General features: G+C 38.3%; 2 protein-coding genes across 2 annotated transcripts; one reads left to right on the top strand and one right to left on the bottom strand.

The window, feature by feature from the left end:
* The first annotated feature begins 957 nt into the window (after positions 1-957).
* Positions 958-6,552, top strand: LOC105033294 (uncharacterized). Its single transcript, XM_010908031.4, is given in 6 exon segments — positions 958-1,113; positions 1,473-2,157; positions 2,160-2,192; positions 3,270-3,707; positions 6,110-6,214; positions 6,217-6,552. Coding segments are annotated over 5 exon segments (1,260 nt in total). The 5' UTR covers positions 958-1,113; positions 1,473-1,532; the 3' UTR covers positions 6,276-6,552.
* Positions 6,553-8,681: 2,129 nt separating this feature from the next.
* Positions 8,682-14,437, bottom strand: LOC105033293 (lipid phosphate phosphatase epsilon 1, chloroplastic). The gene is made up of 4 exons (XM_010908027.4): positions 13,899-14,437; positions 12,714-12,939; positions 10,779-10,852; positions 8,682-8,966 (listed from the first exon to the last, which is right to left on the bottom strand). The coding sequence occupies exons 1-4, from the start codon at positions 14,211-14,213 to the stop codon at positions 8,742-8,744; spliced, it is 840 nt and encodes a 279-aa protein (XP_010906329.1). The 5' UTR covers positions 14,214-14,437; the 3' UTR covers positions 8,682-8,741.
* Between the last annotated feature and the right edge of the window lie 5,822 nt (positions 14,438-20,259).

Consider the following 20,259-nt stretch of genomic DNA (forward strand, 5'->3'; position numbering starts at 1 on the left):
GCCACTTGTTAATCTTGTATGATGTTCTAATGTTGGAAGGTACTGATGGAATCCAGATTTCTGAAGCAGCCTTTAAAGTGGATGTTGCTGGGAAGGATCTTATATCTCCTTGGCCCTAGTCATTCTCATTCCCAAATGATGTTTCAAAAATCATAGTTTCTGATGGGAATTATGGTAACTGGTTCTTGATTTTCAGAACTATTTTACAAGGTCTTTTCTCTCTTTTATCAAGTAATATCCCATATGATGTTCTACCTACTGATGGGAATGAGTTTATTCAAGATTTGTTAATTGCTTTGGACATAGATAGTTTTGAAGGCTGTTTTACTTCTGTGTCTGCTATGTCCAATCTTAAATATGTAAGCTTCATATTGCTACAAGGTGGGCTGCTTTTCTGTCTCTATTCGGTATTTGACTATATTTTGGTCTTCACCTTTATTGCTGTAATTAGTTGGTTTGTCTATATTTTTGGATCAGGATGTAACTGTTTAGTTTTGTATCTCCAAAGACTTTGTAGAACCTTTTAAGATTTATGTTAATGGAAAAAAGAAAAAAAAAACTATGTTGGTCAGCTAATCATGCCTTTAAATAATTATCTAACTTATGGATGGAAGAGCAAAGTGGAGCTGGTTTTGATGGCAGGTCCATGGGACAGAGGGGCGAGACGATGGAGTGCTACTACAGCGTGACACAGGCTATCCGGCAGTCCCACGATGCACCAAACGCAATATGCAACCATTAATTGCAGACACGTCACTGTTCGTACAGCGCGTCAACTATTTACAAGCCCACGATCACCGTTCGCTGTTTGCGCGACGGCAGTTGTCCTTCTGATCCAAGAATCTTGGAGGACGTGGTGAGAGACGCTCCACATTCCGAGATAAGGAACGACCGACCATATTCACCCAATCACCTTATTGCTGGCCCCACCAACTGGTTAAAGGATTGAGGCTATAAGTGGGTGTCTCACAAGCGTCTGAGTTTTGTGCGGTGAATTCTCTAGGTTGTCTCCTTATTTAGAAAGCCCTCCGTAATTAGTTCTCTTGTTATGGCAAACGAAAACATTTCTGAAGGAGAGCCAGCTAGGGTTTCGAAAAGTCGTCTGCGATCGAGGTAAATCAACGAAGATTTATTCCTTTAGCTATTTCTTCGACCGAATTTTCCAAATTTAGGGGTGAGAACTAGCTAGGGTTTCGATTTTGTGGCGCACGCGATCCAAATCCCCAACATCCGACCTGGTATACCTGGATTTCTGCGACTCCGAGCTAATAATTGGATAGTCTCGATCGAAATACATTCGGCATTAGGGTTTCGTCAGGAGGAGGAAGCCTCGTGGTGTCGACTTCAATAGAATAGAAGAAACCCTTAAAATCTTGATTAAAGACAGATTCTTGTCGCTTATAATTCGGTATTTAGTTAAGAGGATTCAATTCATCTGAACAAGATTTCGTTATTGAATCTTTGTGGATTAGGTGTTGGATGTTCGGGAAGGTTCGATCTTTGATGTGTTAGGGACTTCGTCTCTGGTAGCCATGCCAACCTTCACGGCAATCGCCTTGGATAGGCTTTTGGAACCCGGTGCGTCTCGAAACACCACCATGAAACCTCCTCTGGCGCCGGTGAAGCTGGAGAAGGCGCCTCCGAGCCCATCTGGAAAGAAAAGCAATCGTCGTCCCAATGTTTCGCCGGCGCTCTATGCCACTCCGGAGACCACTCCCCTTCCCGACTCGCCGTCTTCTTACCCTCCGTCCCCGTACATCATCAACCACAAGAGGCGTGGGCCTCGCCTTCTCAAGAGCTTCTCCCAGAACGATGTCGCTGGGTCCCTGCCAGCGCCGCCACCTGAAGTGGAGAAGAAGATCGAAATGGTGAATGGAAAGGGTGTCGAAGAGACATCTGGTTTTCATGATGAGAAGCTGGAAGAGGAACAAAAAGATGTGGATGGAAATGGAAGTCGAGGTGAATCTGTCTCAATCGAACTTCATCAGGGGAAGCTTCAAGATGTTGGTTTTAGTGATGGATCTATTGCATCTAAAGAAGTGGCAAAGCCTGTTGCCGTTGATCCAGAGAAAGATGGGGAGAATGAAGATTTCTTTGATCCGCAAGACTCTTTAAGCACATCGAGTAATACTGACCTTGAGGAGCGGTGGAAGCCAAGTACCCTTTAGGGGAGTATTTTGATGCCTTTGAAGGTATCCTTCTCTGCCACTTTTTATCTTGTTTAAAGTATTTGATTTTGATCTATCAACTTTTCTTTCTCTGCATTTTTATACTCTTTTCATTAGTTTTATGATTTTGAAGTGCTTGGCATGTTTGTATGATATTTTATGCAATATTGATTAACATAAGAGTCCTATGTAGTGCCAAATAAAAACTTAAATTGCTCCTATTATCCATTTTGAGGTCTTGAGAGATTCTCAACTGTACTGGGCTTGACATGTTGATCATGTTTTGACAAGTAGAGGAAATTTACAAACTTAGATAGTTTACTGGGGATGGAAAATGTAAGGTAATTGTCTATCTCTTCATCCATGGTGTTAAGTGGAAGACTGATTTGTTAAAAACAATAAAGAGAAGTAAAGTAGGAAAAAAGGAAAAAAGTGAAAGCAGTTTGTCTGTTCATGCGGAGACCAAGGATGTTGCTTTTCTCTAACCTTAAATCAATGCTTTGTTGGATGTGGCTTATTTTGGATCCATGAGATTAACTCGGCCATCATAGCTGTTCACTTATGTAGATACAGAAAATAAACCTTTTTGTTAATGTATAACCGATTGATGCATAGCTGACATGCTTTGCTGAACATCTCCATCACATTTATAAAAAGAAGGTTGATAGGTTGTCCTTGCATTAGCTGTTCATTTGTCTAGATCCAAAAAATGAACCTTTTCATTAACCCATAACCTATTGATGTATAATTGACCTGCTTTGCTGAAGATCTCCATCACATTTATAAAGAGGAGGTTAGATAGGTTCCTTGCGTTGACTTCTTTTTCATTCACAGGTAACCCTTAAATGAGAAGATATAATAAACTTAATGCACTGTCCATTGTTTGATCAGCAGCATACATTAGGTCACCAACGTGAGCATTAAAACAATTTTTTTAAAGCAATTATGGAGCATTTTTTCCATTTTACAAGCTTAGTGCACTTTGTATAGTTATACTGCCATACCACATCTTTGTTATGGATTTAGTCTTTTTGCAATTGTAATATACACTCTGCTGAAATTTGGCAAATTTGGTTCACTCCTGTTCTTTCTGTTCTGTAGATATTTCTAGTGAGGGTGCCTCACAATCTGCATGTCTAAATGATGAGGATGAACTGCATGAGATGAGACTCAATTTATTGTTGGAAATTGAAAGGAGGAAGCAGGCAGAAGAAGCACTTAAGAACTTGCAAAACCAATGGCAGATGCTCAGTCATCACCTCTCACTTGTGGGATTGAGGCTTCCTGACCCCCCAAGCATGACAGAAGAGAAGGATGAACAATCATGTGTTGATCCTGCAGAGGAATTGTGCCAACAAATTGTAATTGCACGGTTTGTGGCGGCTTGTTTGGGACGGGGTTGTTCCCGTGCTGAAGCTGAGCAGGAGTTGGAACCTCAGATCGAGGCAAAGAACTTTGAGATAGCAAGGTTGTGGGATCGGCTTCATTATTATGAAGCTGCAAACAGGGAGATGTCTCAAAGAAATCAGGAAGCTGTTGGTGAGCATGCTAAACTTATTCTGTCCTCCTGTCTCTCCTCTAATGAAATTTAACTCCAAGCAGTGATTTGCTGCCTTTTATATATCAATCTTTATTACAATGTATTCTCTATCAGTAGGCATTGACATCTAGAATAGTCCAATGTTGTCTTTAGTTCAAGGACTTCATGAGTTACTCATTGGTCCATTTTGGTTATGGGTGCATCACATGATTGTTAGTTTTAAACTGAAAAATTGATCAACTTGATCATTATGTTTTCGATCACTCCTTGCCACTTGGGCAAGGGGGTGAGGGTTTGCTTACAGTTGGCATTCTCTCAAGTGGTGGGGTGGGTATAGGGTAGCAGGTAGGATTAGCCCCTCCTAATCTCAAAACAAGGAAAAAAGGAAAAATACAAAGTTAAAACAGAGATTATTCCCCCCTTGGTACGGTAGTTCTCTTGCCATGACATATGGATGGTAATTTGCCTTTATTTTTTAAAAAAAGGAATTTTATGCTTATATACCCTTGCAATTATAGCTTATTGCATATTTGCCCTCTGAAAATCATTGTTTGCATGTACAACCCCCTCTTTAGATTTTTAACTGATATCCTGTTTAGATATCAAATAACTTTATTACCCTTTTGCATTAATATTCTTGACCAAATTATGTAAAAGTATAGCTCTTTTATGTAAATTGAATGTTAATTTTTTCAGGGATATTAAGACAAAAGTTTAGTAGTGTCAAACAAAACTCAAAATAGTTATTAGCCAAAAATCTAAAGGGAGGCATCCATGCAAAATCAAGATGAATTGAAGGGATATATGCAAATAGTTATTTTGGATGGTAAATATGCAATAAGGCAATAAGCTATATTTGTAAGGAATAAGGATAGTATATATATGCGAAGAAAGGGAAAAAAATATGCAAGAAAAGTGAGAAAGGATGAGAATCCAAGGTGAATTATATATGAATAAGGCTTGCAAAGTTTTGTTGATTAGAATACTAAATATAGAAGATTTGCTCAGAAGTTGAAGTTATATGCAAATATGTGATGGGAAACTGATTAAGTGTTAGTGTCTCTGATTGAATTAACAAATGAAAGATAGACCTGCATCCACGTCATAAAGAATGTGATGTGTCTGAGAAAGCTGCAATGCAAATGGATAATGTCTTTGGTGGGATGAGAAGTGAACAAGATTTCAGATTGTGATTTTGAATGCTGAAAGATCTTTATGTATCAATACAGATAGATTTATGGAGATTTTACTTTGCAGTACTAAGAGAGGTACTGGAGTTGCATTCCTAAGTTGTTTATCTAAAGTTTAGCAAAGAGGGAATAAAATCTAATATTTCTCGTTCAAGAAAGTAAATAGTTTATTACTTTGTATCGCCCCCTTTTAAAAAAGAACAAAAAGTGATGAGAAGAAGAAGAATGTGTCACGGAGTTAATATTCAGTTCAGATATATGTCTCATAGCATCCATGCATAAAGTACCCTCACATCTGCCAATTTTGGGTAGAATGACAGCAGTAAAGTCTTTGTTTCCATTACCATCCAAACTCCATAGACTTAGAACACTGAAACCTTCACAACTGCTGGTTCAGTAGTTGCTATTGAAATGCACTAAGCTAAAACATAATTTTGAACTGTTGAACCAAAGAAGCCTGCTTTGCATGTTTACCTTCTGTGGACCAGCTTTGACTTGGTAAACTTTTAGCTTAGTGCGTCTTTATTTTACTCAAATGACCTCTAATCCACTTAATCATTTCACCAAATATTTTTGGATCATCAATACGTAAATTAACATTCTTAATTAAAACTTCACTGAGTTTGATGTTGTGCTGCCTGTGCATTCTTCCTTGACTTCTCTGGCCCAATGGCTTAACTTGGTCCACTTCACCTTAGCTACATCTTAGTTCAACTCACAAGATGCCATGATTGTTTTGCCATCCATATGAATTACTTGTAAACCTTAACCAATGGGCAAAAAAAGCAAACTTACCTCAATTAACTACTTGGCAAATAAGCAAACTTTTACCACACACACACACACGCACATGCAGGTATATATACAATATATGTGTAGGTTTGTATATTGATGTGAGCAGCCTATGCAATCTTCCTTGATTTATGTGGTCTTGTGAATGGAAAAAAATGTTTTTTTGCTTAATAAATTTTGCTGAGCAGATTGCATGTTTATCTTGACCATACAAACCATTATGTTCTTTGTAAGCTTTGCAAATAGTCCAATTTTCGTGTGCCATATTTCCTGAATTATTTGGCTTATTGATCAAACCTTTGTCCGCAAATAACATTTGATTATTTATCTGAATGGGTTCTGAATCGAATATGACTTATTCTTCAGAAAATGAAATATGTGGCTCAATTAAATTTGTGTAATATCTGTTGTTGTTGCAGAAATTGCACGGCAACAGCGGAATAGGCGGAAGAAGAGGCAGAAATGGATTTGGGGTTCAATTGGTCTTGCTGTTACCCTTGGTGCTGCAGCCATTGCATGGTCCTATTTCCAGTATCAAAGCCTTCACCACCTGACGGCAATACGATAGACAGCCATGAACACTGAAATCAGCCAAACGCCAATAGTCAGCTGCTTCAATCAGTACATATCTTTTCTCCAACAGGAATAATCTACAGGGCCAGTTAAAGTTGTACAAGATATATGAGGTTTCTCCGATTACCGATGGCAAACAGGAGCCTTTTTATTTGCTCTCTTGTGTATAATGTGCAGGGTCCAGTTCAAGTTGGGGCTTGGTCTTGTTAAGTGCAACATATTATTCTTCTTTTACTGCTTAAGTAAATAATACTTGTCGAAGAGCATATCAAAAGGTGAGCTTTGTGCATTTCTATGTCTTCTATTGCAACCTTTTTTCGCCTTTTTGTTTTCTTTCCTGATTGAATCTTCTTTTGCAACTCAAAAAGGTAAGGTGTGAAAACTTGGTGTTTATGCGTATTTATAGTGAACTGTTGGTGTATGAATTGATGATGCTTTGCAGTGGATGAGGATAAGGTTATAAGTTGCAGTAGATGATGCTTTGCAGTGGATGAGGTATAGGTTATACTATGGAACATACCCAGTTTAAATACATGTTATACAATTTAATTCTAGCGGTGACCATTGTTTGAACAGGTCCAAGGTCTTGCATCCTTTTTTGCGGAATTGACTGCTTAATTTTTTCAGATGAACGTACTGAGTTGAATCAGGAATTATTTTCTTCAACGTTCAGTGAACAATGCAAAATTACTATGGTTATATACATAGTATGTACTCTTAAACAGGCCATAATTAATTCTACTTAACTAAGCCTTAATCCTAAACTAGTTGGGTCAGCTAAAACAAGTCATAATTAATTAAAACTCCTGCATCTTTTGTTAGCCTATCATCTGATGAAGGCCTACTTTTGAAAAAGCAAACTCTTCTTGTTTTGCTGATTTAATCATGTACTAATGATGGGCAAAATGGTGATTGGGATGCCTAATTAAGCAATTAAGCTGGCACCTTTTTATGCCATTCCTATCATGCACAATTCTTCAGTTCTAGCAAAACAGAAAATAAAATGAATGCATGCCGTGCTTGCCGTGGTTTTCATGGTAGTTAATGATCTGTTTATATTGTAGAGTTAATTTACCGGTAGGGTAGATGTTGCTGATTAAGTACTTGATGAAGTCAATTCATAGATCAACGAAGGGTGCGTTTGGTTAACCATTAAAAAAATATATTTTTTTTTATTTTTTAATTTTAAAAAAATAATAATTAAAAAATAATGTTTGATAACATCTTTGTAGCAATCGTATTAATCAAACATATTTTTTATTTTTTTTATTTTTATTCAATAATAAAAATCAAAAAAATAAAAAATATTTTTTAAAAATTAAAAATTAAAAATCAAAAATCGTAACCAAATGCACCCAAAATGTGTCAGACTTTTCTTATTCTCTCTTTTATTTACTATCAGTCAGATTCTCTTTTAGAGAAAACCTGATATATTCTCTCCTCTTTCAACTTCTGGACTCTTGAGCTTCTCTCCAATGCATTTTTATATAGTGTACTTCTAGAGATGTGCCTGGTGGCCTTGCACCAACAGGAATCACGCGTGTCATATATGGCAGAAAACGTAGCCACCAGTGGTTTGTCAAACTATACATGTGTGATTTAAGAGCGCACACGTATTCAAGCCAAGTTACTAATTCTATGATCATTTCCGAGTGCATAGGATTCTTGTGAATCAGGTCACATTTTCTTTCATAGGCTCTGGAGTCTATGCATCTGGACAAAATGCGAAAGGCTAGTACTTATAGCGAAGAGACAATGTTCCATGTCAGGTCATCTGTACAATCACGAAACTTATCATCCCTACGAGTTATCTATTATTTGAGCTTTCTCCTGAGGAACAAAAAAAACACCATTGCTCCCATTCCACAACCATAGATCGTAAAAAAAAAGGAAAGAAAATCATTAGAGATTGGATACCAATGAGCTAGGTTCCAGTCCTACACTCGTCTAAATTTTAGTCTAGCTTTCTCGAGAGAAAAAAAAAAAAAGAAAAAAAAAAGGCTAAAAACAACCATCTTCTCTAATTTAATGTTTTCAAAATCCTCGAAGAAGTCCGTAAATTAACTCGTGATAATCTGATATAACTGGGTTCTAAAAGTACCCCATTTCCTTTCCATAGCTTTCCAGCATTGAACACGAAAATGAAAAATCATATTTTACTCTAATTGTGATTAATATGTTTATTTGCTAGCTTAAGGTTGGTCACGAACCTTACAAAGAGGAATCATATCCGTAAGCCATTCCAGTAGCTCATGGCCCATCCGGAGATGCAGAAAGATCCTACAATGCGAGGCATTCCAGACGGCAACCACCAAGGTTTCCAGCCTGACCTCTCACCACTCTCAGAGTACCGTTATGATGGTTGCTCCCGTACACTATTGATTATGTCAAAATTCTTCACATGTAATGTAATGCATCTAAGAACAACACAACCAGATTGCTTGGTTTCTATTAATTTTTACTTGTCCATGATATTTATCACCCATCCCTGAGCCAGTGCTGAACTACATGAAGCAAGAAGGCCACACAGAATGTTACCGAACCAACAACCACCAGGATCCGAACCCATAAAAAGGAAACAAATGCATTTAATACAAAAGAATGCCACATCCAGAACCATATAATACCACAGGTGGATCCCAGCAAAGCACCAACGAGGACTTGGCTGACTGTGTGAAGTTGTTGGGATACCCGAAGCCATGACTGCAAAAGCGCATGAGAAGAATAATAATATCATCAGCAGATGGCATATGGATCTCAACCCTGAGACGTGGATAGACAATTTGGAGGCTATCTAGCTTAGCAGTTATATTACAACAAAAATATTTATATAAAGGTTTGACAAAAAATCTGTCCAAAGTAGTCACAAATTGCTACACAGGGATAAAAGGTAAATTTGTAGAGAAGATCTTAAAACATGATACTGTGACTAGTAAAAAGTTCGGAAGCATTTGCAGAAATAAAATGAATAGAGAAACAAAAATACACATATTATGTGCTTGGACCCTCCATATCACCTAACATTCTGCACCGTACGAATTACAGGCCCTGATGAAATTTCCATAAGTTTTATATGCAGACATCAATCCCATTATACCCTAGAATCACCTCTCCGGGTCATCCACACCGCTCTACATAGCTTCTTAAGTCTCTTGATTTCTGTACAACAGATCCTATGCTATCAAAAATATTGATTTCAGCCATCGATTTTTTGCTTTTGGCTTCAGCCTCATTTTCAACTTTCTTTCCACTAAACATGCATTGCATCTCTACCAAAGCACTGAACCAAGTCTTCTCCGTGTATCTTTATGGACTTAGCATGCTTATCCTACAAATATTCAAGACTTTAACATGCAGGCTTTATACATATTATGCTGAGGAATGATGATTTATGGGTGTGTACAGGGAATTGGGATGGTGCGTTGCCATTTGAAATAATGAGGACTGTCACCAGGTTGACAGATGGTGAGAGAAAATGGCTCAAAATCCTTCTGTGGAACCTTCTCAAATTAGAGTTGCGCTTCACAGCTGACACCATGTTGATAGGAAAGGGTTGACCTTGTCCATCAAATTTCTTGATATTACTAAGCTCTCAATTTGATTCCTTCATCATTAATTAACATCATATTATTTGCAAGAAACAAATACTATGTTCACCTCCTTCATATCAAATGCAAGATCGTCTATAGGGATGACGAGATGTAGACTTAGAGAATTCTTGATGCAGGGTGAACATGATTGGAGATTCTATGTGTCACTAGAACTAAATCCAACACATTAGTGCTCCATAAATGTCCTTATCATAGAGAAAACACTTTCAAGCATAAAGAACACCTCAATGCTAACCAAATTACAGTATTGTTCTTTCCTATGCTTTCTTCAAGTTGAAAAAAAACCATGTCTTGGTTTTTCTATTCTCCTTAAAACTCCCCTAGTTTGCAGTACAAGAGCATAAAACAGAAGGCATAGACTTATCCTGATTCTAAATTTTCCTTTTTCTTAACCCTTGTGTCATCACATTCTCCCATTATTTCTTGATATGGCTTATTGTGATGGTTCATGGAATTCTCTATATTTTTCTTGTGTCTTCTAAATCTGGTACTGAATACTTCTATTTGATTCATACCCTGTTGGTTATGTTGTTTCCTAGGATGCAGTAAACAGGTTAAATTGGGAATACAAGAAAAAAAAAATCAGGCAACAAACAGATACTGACAAACAAATTACATTTATTCCACATGGTTAAAATATTGAAGTTTAATGCAAATAACTAGCCATCTTGGAGTTGCGTGTCTTTCCTAACAAGTAACAATGCTACTTAAAATTAAATGATAAAGGTTACTTTAATGCTACTTAAAATTAAATGATAAAGGTTCCTTTATCTTCTTTATCAACAGAACTGCAAAAGAGATACTGTTAGAAACCAATGAAGGAAATTCTGGAACTGATCTACAAGTCACAGAAACAAACAACAGCTCATAAATGCGACATGGTGATTTAAGCAATGGTTCTTACAAGATAACAGCCGCTTGTGAAGGTAAAAATCCCAACAGTTACTGTAAATAAATTTATCCCCAGCCAATGGACCACTGTGTCACACAAAAACATAGAAGAAAAATCATACACCATTTTGAAGTTTGGATGGCAATGAAACAACAGGACAATAACAAGATAATGCAATTATATCTTTGATTTACGAAAAGAATTAGCATGCTAATAACAGTGCTCCTTCTAGCAAAACTTGTATAAACAAGAATAGATTGGTGACAAATAATAAAATTTTCATTCATCAAGAAATTGCATCATTGGTGCATTATTAAGTCAATGTAGCCACAGCATATCCTCAACCATTCTTAGTCTTAAAGGAAATAAAGAGACAGCATGTTCTCGCAGTCCTTCAGACCAAGCATCATGCAGCATAGTTTACAAGTAATTCAATAAGCGATCAATTGACAACTAAACATAGTGCTCCTATTGTCTGTTGAGCTTCATGTGAAACTTTGACCAAACAATGGTGAAAATTTTTGAATTCCAACTACCATCAGCTGAATAGCTACCCGAGTCACTTCATTTGGCCAGTTTGTTCACCCTCATTACAGTACCACCTATGATCTCTTCTAATATTCTTCTAAAGCTTCATGTATTTTATTTTTACCATTGGACTAGTAATTACCAGTCATTTTTCCCAAATATTTTCTTATGTTCCCAAAGGCAAAGAAGTATGTCATGGTACAACTGAAGTATTGAGGTGTGTTATGCACTTTTGGCTGACCAAGACTTACTTAAATTGTTTAGTTTCAAAACATGTATCTCGCCATGGAGCTTAATATAACCATGCCTAGCACCTATACTGCAACAACCAGGATGGTACTCAGCCACTTCTTTAATCATATATCAATTTTGTATGTTGTGACATAACCCTCACCATTCTCTCATCTGATTCTCAAAATGCTCATTTCTTCATCAAGTCGCATACTTCATGGCACCTCTCCTTCCTCAGCAAATCCAATGTACAAGGTATTTGTGGGTGTTGTGTGTGCAATGAAGATTGCATATTAAACATGTCATATTTACCCATCTTTCATCCTATTGTTATATTATTATCATTATGATGACCCAATTATCAACTTATTGCATTGTACATCCATTAGGCTGCTGCCATCATTAGAAAACATGATGCTTATTTGCAGCTACAGAATGTGCCATTATCTACTACTACATTTCTTTCTTGCCTGGATAAACAAAGCCACTCAAGAAAACATTGTAGCATTTCCTAAAATTTGGCATGTTGTAAGTTACTCATTATGTGCAAAACCAGCTTTGTGTTGAACTGACGAGTTAAATGTATAACAAACTTAAAGAGTATAATGTACATTTTCTGGTACTGGCCCCTAGGGATATTAATTTAGTTCACTCCTCCAGGATTTTGAGTTGTCTGACAACTGAATGAGACAGGTCTTGACGAAATCATAGTTTTTCATTGAACAAAATGATTCCATCCAAAAATTATAATTTGATCTATTCTTTATTGGTAAACAAGTATATTTCATAGAACTTTTCTTATTCTTGGATTGAACATACATTTTGACTGCCTAACCATGCTGGCCATGAGACTGCCTCTCTAATTAAACAAATGGACATTGGCCTTCCCAGACAAACTTAGCAAGGGTCGTCAAATGTAGAAAGTATGAGAAAGCTGAGAATATCATTGGTGCAGATTCATCTAGCATAATCAAAAGAACAAAAGGATTTGATTGTTTATAACACTGAAAAGTGCACATATATAAATGCATAATTAAAAAAAATGCATAACTAGCATTGGGACAGACAGGAAGGTTTCTTTGAACCAATTAGGTGTGCAAGCATGTGCTAGACGTGAGTAACTGACAATTTTTTAGGCATGCCCATTACATAAATTGCATGATATGGCTCCTACAAACACTAACTTACATGACAGAATTGCAAATAATGCAGCATAGAAGATGGACTGTGCGTGTGACGATGGCATTCCAGGATCAGATCTCAAAGCAGAATCAGGTCTTTCATGATTTAGTATCTGCTTCAAAGTAATTGAGAGCCATGCATTTACAACAGATCCCATTGCAGCCCACATGGCTCCGGCATCATGCTTCCACAGTATGATAAGTCCAAAAAGACCGGCCACGAACCACTTGCTCTGATACCAAACAGAAGGAGCTCTCATGAAGTGACCAGGTAAGAATAGAGATCCTAAATCAGCAATGAGAAAGAAAAACAGAATCTCGAGTCCAATACATAGACCAATATCCGATGCACTGCATTATATGCTATGATCTGTAGTGCTCTAAAAACAACAATATAAAAAGCTAACAGCAATGCATGTTTTATAACTAGAAAGCAATTAGGAAGTTATTTAAAACAAGAGACTATGAAATATGAAGTGGTTAAAAGTATAGCAACATTTGGCTCCCAATAAGGGGGGAAGTGGTGAAAAGTCAACATCTGGACAGGTGTTCTAGTTGGAATTCTTTCAATTTTTTAAGAATATCCTAATCAGGTGTCTTAGGACCATAGTATTCCACAATTCAATACATAAGCCTGGTCGAATCTTTTCTTCGTGAGTTCTTTTAGAAGCCGAGGGGCCTTCGTTATCCCTTTTTTTTTGTTATGCCCCCTTTTGTAATGGACAGGCCTTTGAGTCTCTTTTCCTTTTCTTAGATCTCTCTCCTATGTAATTAATATTTATATCTTTTAATACAAAACTCCGGATGGGAAACCTCCCGTTTTCCATCAAAAAATCCTAGTCAGGTGTCTTAAGGACATCCCTTAGGACATTTTGAATTTTTCCTCATATTTTGACTAATTAAAATGTTCTTTAAGATTTGGTTGTTCTCATTGGTGAGGTTGGAAATGTTCAAAAAGTCTTTCTATTAAAAGCAAAAAAGAAGGAAAAGAAAAGATGAATCCTGACTATAAATTCACTAAAAAATCATTACACGAGTCACATCTTAGAGAAACACTCACAAATATATGTCAAATCTTATCTAAAATTTTACAGTAAGATACAATTAACTAACAAAGTGCTGAGAATAGATTGGATATTTTCAATAAAAAAAAAGCACGAAGTCATAATTCAGAACACCAAATTGCACTAACCATTCGATTCATAGTCGATTCGAGGTCTCCCGATGAAAAATCACGAGCGAACACCGACGGCCTGTTCTCCAGAATCGCCTCCGCTTCACCCGCTCCATCTTCCTCAATACTCGTGCTCTCGAAAGCATCAGCCCTGGCCAATTCCATGATGCCCTTAGACTTGGAAACCCTCGATCGTCCACCAAGACGGCTTTTTGAACCCAATCTGCGCATCAAGATCGGATTTTTAAAGGTGGGGAGCTGACGAAACGAGATGGGATTTAGGGATTTGATGGGTGGAGGATGGGGAGCCGAGGAGAGAACGGGTGATAACATCTTTTCGCCGTTGGGGTAGCAGCAAAGAGGAGGGGCTTCAGGAGTCTCGGCAAGGTACAGAAGGGCATCTTTTGGAGAAGGGAGGTGATTGGAACACAAGGTTAATAGAGGATTCCCTGTTGGTTGTGATCAAAAACGACGGAACTGATCAGAGGACAGAGAAACGGGAGAAAATTTCTTTGTGTTAGACAAAAGGCTTGCTTTAATTCTATCCAAGTCTAGACAAAAGAAATCGTGGATGGGATCATTTTAGCAAGCATGGAGCTAACGGTTCTACAAAAAAAAAAAAGAATGGAGCTAATGGACTGTGGCTTTGTTTTATTATTTTTTTATTGTTGGTATTTATTTTTTTTTAGGCATGTGTCAACTTAATATTGGTCACAACTCATAAAACTGATTTTGGCTTATTTAAATTAGAATTAGATGAGAAATATATGTGTTAAATATTGGCGTCCGCTATCTTTTATGCAAAAGAACATGTGGCTAGATGTGATCTACTGACTTCTCTTCATTTAGTGGAGTCAACAACCTCTTGCGATCACCATAAATCTTAGAGCTCTTTCTACTTGTGATTTCATAGCCTCAAGTTATTGAGAAATAAAATTATATATTGTAATACTATCAAACTTTATTTTTAATGTGTTTGTTTATTCACTGTCTCTCTCTTATTTTTTTTTTTAATTTTGTTTGATAAATTGTCTTATTTAAGAAAATGAAAATTTGGTTCCCCTGTATTCTGGTCTCTGTCATTGGAGCACCGAGCCAACGACGATTGAAATCAAGTGGATGTCAGTTGAGCGAAATTATTTGAAGCTGAAAGGAACTTAATGCTTTCAAACCTACGTGGTCTCCCCAAACACGGCATGGGCATAATCACAGGTCAAGCGCTTCACACTTGCTACTATGTAATGCGAAAACTTGGAGTTCAGCTCCATGCTGAGTTCGGCTCTACTTTTTTATGTTTAAAAAAAAAAAAATATCCCTCTCTATGCAATAATTCAATAACACATCACACAACTTTTAAAGTACTTTCTAACAAGCTTATAAAAATTTCTCTTCTTTTTCAGAAATCTGTAAGACAGTTTGACTCAAATCCCAACCTTTTTTTAACTATAAAGTTTCAACTCTGATTTTTTTCCATGTCCAAGAATTTTTTTTTCTTTAAGGGGGGTGGGTTTCCCGACCCCCAACAAGTAAAGTAATCTTGCTCCATTGGATTCTTTACCTGGAAAGAAATCTTTCCTCGCACTTGTCATGATTGTTTGCCTACCTCAAAATGGCTAAGCCCTTGGAATTTTGCTTGTTTGAGATGCGGCTGGAAACAGTCGGTTAACTTTTTTTTTTTTCCTTTTTACCCAAAAAATTTCCTTTGTTTTGGTGCTTGCCCTCTGACAAAACTCCATTTTTTTATTTTTTTTTTATTTTTATTTTTAGATAAAGAAAGATTAAAAGAAGCCACATGCCTTTCAGGAACTTTTCCATGTTGGCAAGCTTGTCATTGGGAGCCAAGGGAGAAAAATGCGGTTCCATAAGGTTGTGGAGGCATACAGACTATTAACTGTAACTGTCTATGTTTAGTTTATGAATGTGCATGTGATCACTTTATCAGTTAGCAAATATGTTATTATTCTAACATTCCACAATAAAACTTTATCAATATGCTCTAAACTTGCATTCTGGGTGTAGGTTAAGACAATAGTTATATTGTCACGGCTATTGCATATTTTTCAGGCCTCTCCAAGTCACACTAATTTGATTGGGTTAAAGTACGTCTAGCTTTCTAATGAGCTCGATGTGGGCGTCAAATGAACTGAACATATACGGGGTCAGCCTTTCTTAGGCTCTCAGCGAAGATAATCTTGACCTAGTCTCCAAAATCATGGCGAAGGTGGGATTTGACCCCGAGCTTTGGTAAAAATTGTGAGAGATTTATTTTTTTTTTCTTAGAGTTTGCGTTAACAGCACATCAAAAACTTGTATCTGCTGAAGATAGTGTTATGGATATTTCATTTACAATTTTTTAGAGACTGTAAATATATATAAAATTCTGCAAGCAACAGCCAAGCTAAGTAACAGCTCTGATGACAATCCGTAAGAACATACGGGAAGATGCCTCAAAAACGTCATGCTTTCTGTTATTTAAAGATATTCATTGTCCTCAAGATATATAATTATTAGAGCTTGTGATGCAGCCTCATTAGCTCCAACACGGCATAGCATGATGGGATGGGAATGAAGTGCCCGTTTAAGGCTCACATCCGCCAGTCCATAACGACATATTGCCTTTAAAAGTTCCCATGATGGGAGGGGGACCTCGCTTCCCCAGAAGTTGGGTTTGTGAGGTGGTTGGCTATGGGAGTGAAAACCTTTAATGAGTCGTGGTAGGCTGACTTTTATCTAAACGCAGGGTTTATAATATACATCCAACTTGAAAAATATTTGGTATTCTGCAGTGAGGAACTGTAAAGACGGTACGGACTTTTCTCAATCATGGCCCCTGATCAGCGCGAAGTAAGAAGCTGCAAACTAACACGGATTGAAAGGATGAAGCTGCTTATCGACGCTTAAATTTGTGGACAGCAAAAGCTCGGCTAGACGTGCAGCTTAAAAAGCACTACTCCTCGGGGCCCTTGGCCCAGTCCATGAATCAATGTTTACTTTTGGATCATATGTTTTGATACGGTATGATACCCATTCTTGTGTCGGTCGGGACTCGGATATAGCATTGGCCCCACCCAAACCCGATTAAGGCCCGTTCATCAATCCACTCAAATTCAGCCTGTGGAAACCAATTTTTTATTTTTTTGGTTGGGTTGGGGGGAGGGGGGGGGGGGGGGGGGGAGGAGGAGGGGGCGGCTCGAGTTTGGTTTTCCTCTCTCTCCTTCTCCTCTTCCTCTCTCACTTATTTGACGCCACTGCAGCGATCTCCTCCTCCTCCTCCACCCAATTTGGCTGAAATAGGAAGAGGGACTGAGGTGGATTGGGTGAACTAGAAGAGGATGGTCACAGCATGGGTTCTTGAGGGGCCGACGAAGACTTGGAGGGTCCAGTACGATGGTGGTCATCAGCGAGGGATGCAACATGGGTTCTTAAGGGGCCGACGAAGACCTGAAGGGCCCTGAGGCAACGGTGATCAGAGAAGAACTTGAGGAGGTGGAGGAGAGCCCAACAATTATGGATGGAGCTGAGGCCAGCATGGGCAGCAAGCCTAGAGTGGAAGTCAGCGAAGGTGAGGGCGTCGGCGGATCATCCGGAGATGGCAAGCAAGTGCTTAATTGATTCGGCCATGGTGGGCTCGTTAGAGGCAAGAGAAGAGGACATGCGGCTGAAAAGGAGATGGTCGGCGTAGCGGAGGGCTTAGGAGAGGTTGGTGAAGGGGTCCGAGATGAGGAGTGAGAGGAGAGGAGGCGACGAACGAGTTCCTTGACAAGATCGAGGGTCTTGACTGTTGGAAATAGTATCCCAAAGCCAATCGTCAGCTTGTTGACGGTTGTGCTCATTTTTGTATATGTACATGAACTATGAATTAATAAAAATTATTTTTTGACATTTTTCATCACAAAATATTTCATCTTCTAATGAACTCCTATATTGTGGTGAAGTCCTTAGGACTATTTAGACTCGACAAAGGAGGATTTGTCGTTTAGTCCTTAAATCTGTTCGCGACCAAATGATACGTTGTTACCAAAGATGACAACGTTTATCAAGCATAGGTCGTTGTGTGCCATATAGATATTGTTGGGAATAGTATCCCAAAGCCAATCGTCAGCCTGTTGACGGTTGTGCTCCTATTGTATTAGTACATGAATTATAAATAAATAAAAATTATTTTGGTATTTTTTCATCACAAATGTTTCATCTTCTAAATGAACTCCTGTGTTGTGGTGAAGTCCTTAGGACTATTTAGACTCGACAAAGGAGGATTTGTCGCTTAGTCCTTAAACATGTTCGCGATCAAATGATACGTTGTTACCAAGGACAACAACGTTTATCGAGCATAGGTCGTTGTGTGCCATATGGGTTGGTTGTCCTCATAACCAAAGAGTGTGGAGACACTCCTATGGCATACAGGTGAGATGTAATGGTACATTTGCACTGAACGTGACCAACTCCGGAGCTATTTCTACTGTCAAGATTTGCTCCGATGGGATATGGGTATAAATGTCCCTCCGACCTGAGACCGCCACGGTGACTTGCAAGCAACTCACTGTACTTAGGCACTGGACTACCTGAATTTCTAATTCAATGACGGAAGGCTGCTGGGTGTAGTCAAGTACTTGACTTGTCGGTGCGTGTGTCAAGATGGGATTGACCACTCCAGTTTAGGAGCTGTGTACAGTCGTGTTTCAATTTAGCAAAACTTTGGCTAGGGTAGTCCTAGTGAGGAGTCACAGGACTAATTGAGTTGAGCACGATTCGGATGATATCATCAGGGTTGACAGTTTAACCCTGAGTCGTCCTAAACACTGGGGTCAAAAGGGATGAATTATACGGTAACCATATTCACGTAGGTTCTGAATGTTGCAATTGCGATTATTCGACCTATCCGGTTATCAGGTACCATTGCTAAATGGTCACTTCGATTAGTACAGAAATTGGTTCCTGTGCTACCGGCTTAGGTTCGAACCTGCGGGGTCACACACATTAGTGGTTCCTTTCTGATCAGATGGCTGATTATGAGTCTTATGTGTCTGGGACTCTATGATTGAGAATTAAGATTCTCTGATCATGAGTTCCACACATTTTGGGTACCGAGGTCAAAATTTTGAATTTTAAATTTTGAATTTGAAATTTGAACTCTTTGATCAGGGTTTCATATCGATGGTCTCTGATGCCTGATTGCCCATCGAATTTGGACTCAATATTTATGAGAGATTTAATTAGTGATTTGATCGCTAATTAACTTAATTTGATTGAGTAATTATTTTTGGATCAAGTCCAATTGAATTAGATTCAGTTTGGATTGACCCGATTAGGTTAAATGTTGACCTAATCGCTAAGGTGGTTTAGTCCCTGATTTGATCAGGAGTTAGGTTTAGTTAATTCTTGATTTGATTAGAATTTTATTGAGCCTAATTAAGCCTAATTAAGTTAGATTTAATTTATTCTAATTGTGCTTAACCTATTTAGATTAGGTTGGCTCAATTAGGTTCAAACCACCTTGACTTTTCTCCCTGCGCCACCTCACTTCTTCTGTGCATATTTAAATTCATGAGAAGCAACTTCTCATGAATTTTCTCCATGCAGAAGCCATCCCATGCCCACCCTTGTGCGCCAAATATCTGGATAAAAATAAGTTGGTTGGCCATTCAAATTCAAAAGAAAGTTTAAATTTGAATGAGCAACCAACTAATCCATGCGCCATGGTCTTATCTTGTGCGCCCCATATTTTACACGAGAAAATGTTTCTCGTGTAAACTCTCCATGCACAAATCAACTCACGCCCCTTCTCTTCTCACGCACAAGTGGATAGGGATGAGTTGGTTTTGCATTTGAATTCAAATTTGATTTGAATTCAAATGTGCAACCACTTATCTTTATCCTCTCACGCGGATAAGACACGTTCGACGTTGTTTTAAAAAGAGGAGAAAGGTGGGACGTGCGTAGAAATTTTAGGAGAGAAACTTTGGGGCGTGAGGAAAGTTTGTGCTCAAGGTGAAGGTCCAAAACCTTCCGAGAGAAAAAGAAAGAAAAGAAAGAAAATTGAGCGCAGGGTTTCTAGTGTGTACCCTAGGGTTTCTACCTAGGGTTTGGGAAGTGAGATTGGTGTGCCACGAGTGTCGTGAGTCCACCAAATTTTAGGGAGAGATCCATCAGCCTCTCAAGCAATCGTGCAAATGATCTGGAGCATCCGAGGAGTCAGCACATATTGATCGAAGGAGTTCGATCAACATCTGCCATCAAAAGGGTGAAATCACGAACTAGCATTCGTGAGGAGCTGATCAGACGGGAGCTTCGTGTGGATGATCCGCAGAGGCCAGATATTTGTGTGTCTATGATGTGACGATCAGAGCCCTCCGACGGTGATCAGATTGTGGTGATCGAC

Source organism: Elaeis guineensis, chromosome 13 (assembly GCF_000442705.2).
Source record: "Elaeis guineensis isolate ETL-2024a chromosome 13, EG11, whole genome shotgun sequence".
NCBI classification, from domain to species: Eukaryota; Viridiplantae; Streptophyta; class Magnoliopsida; order Arecales; family Arecaceae; genus Elaeis; species Elaeis guineensis.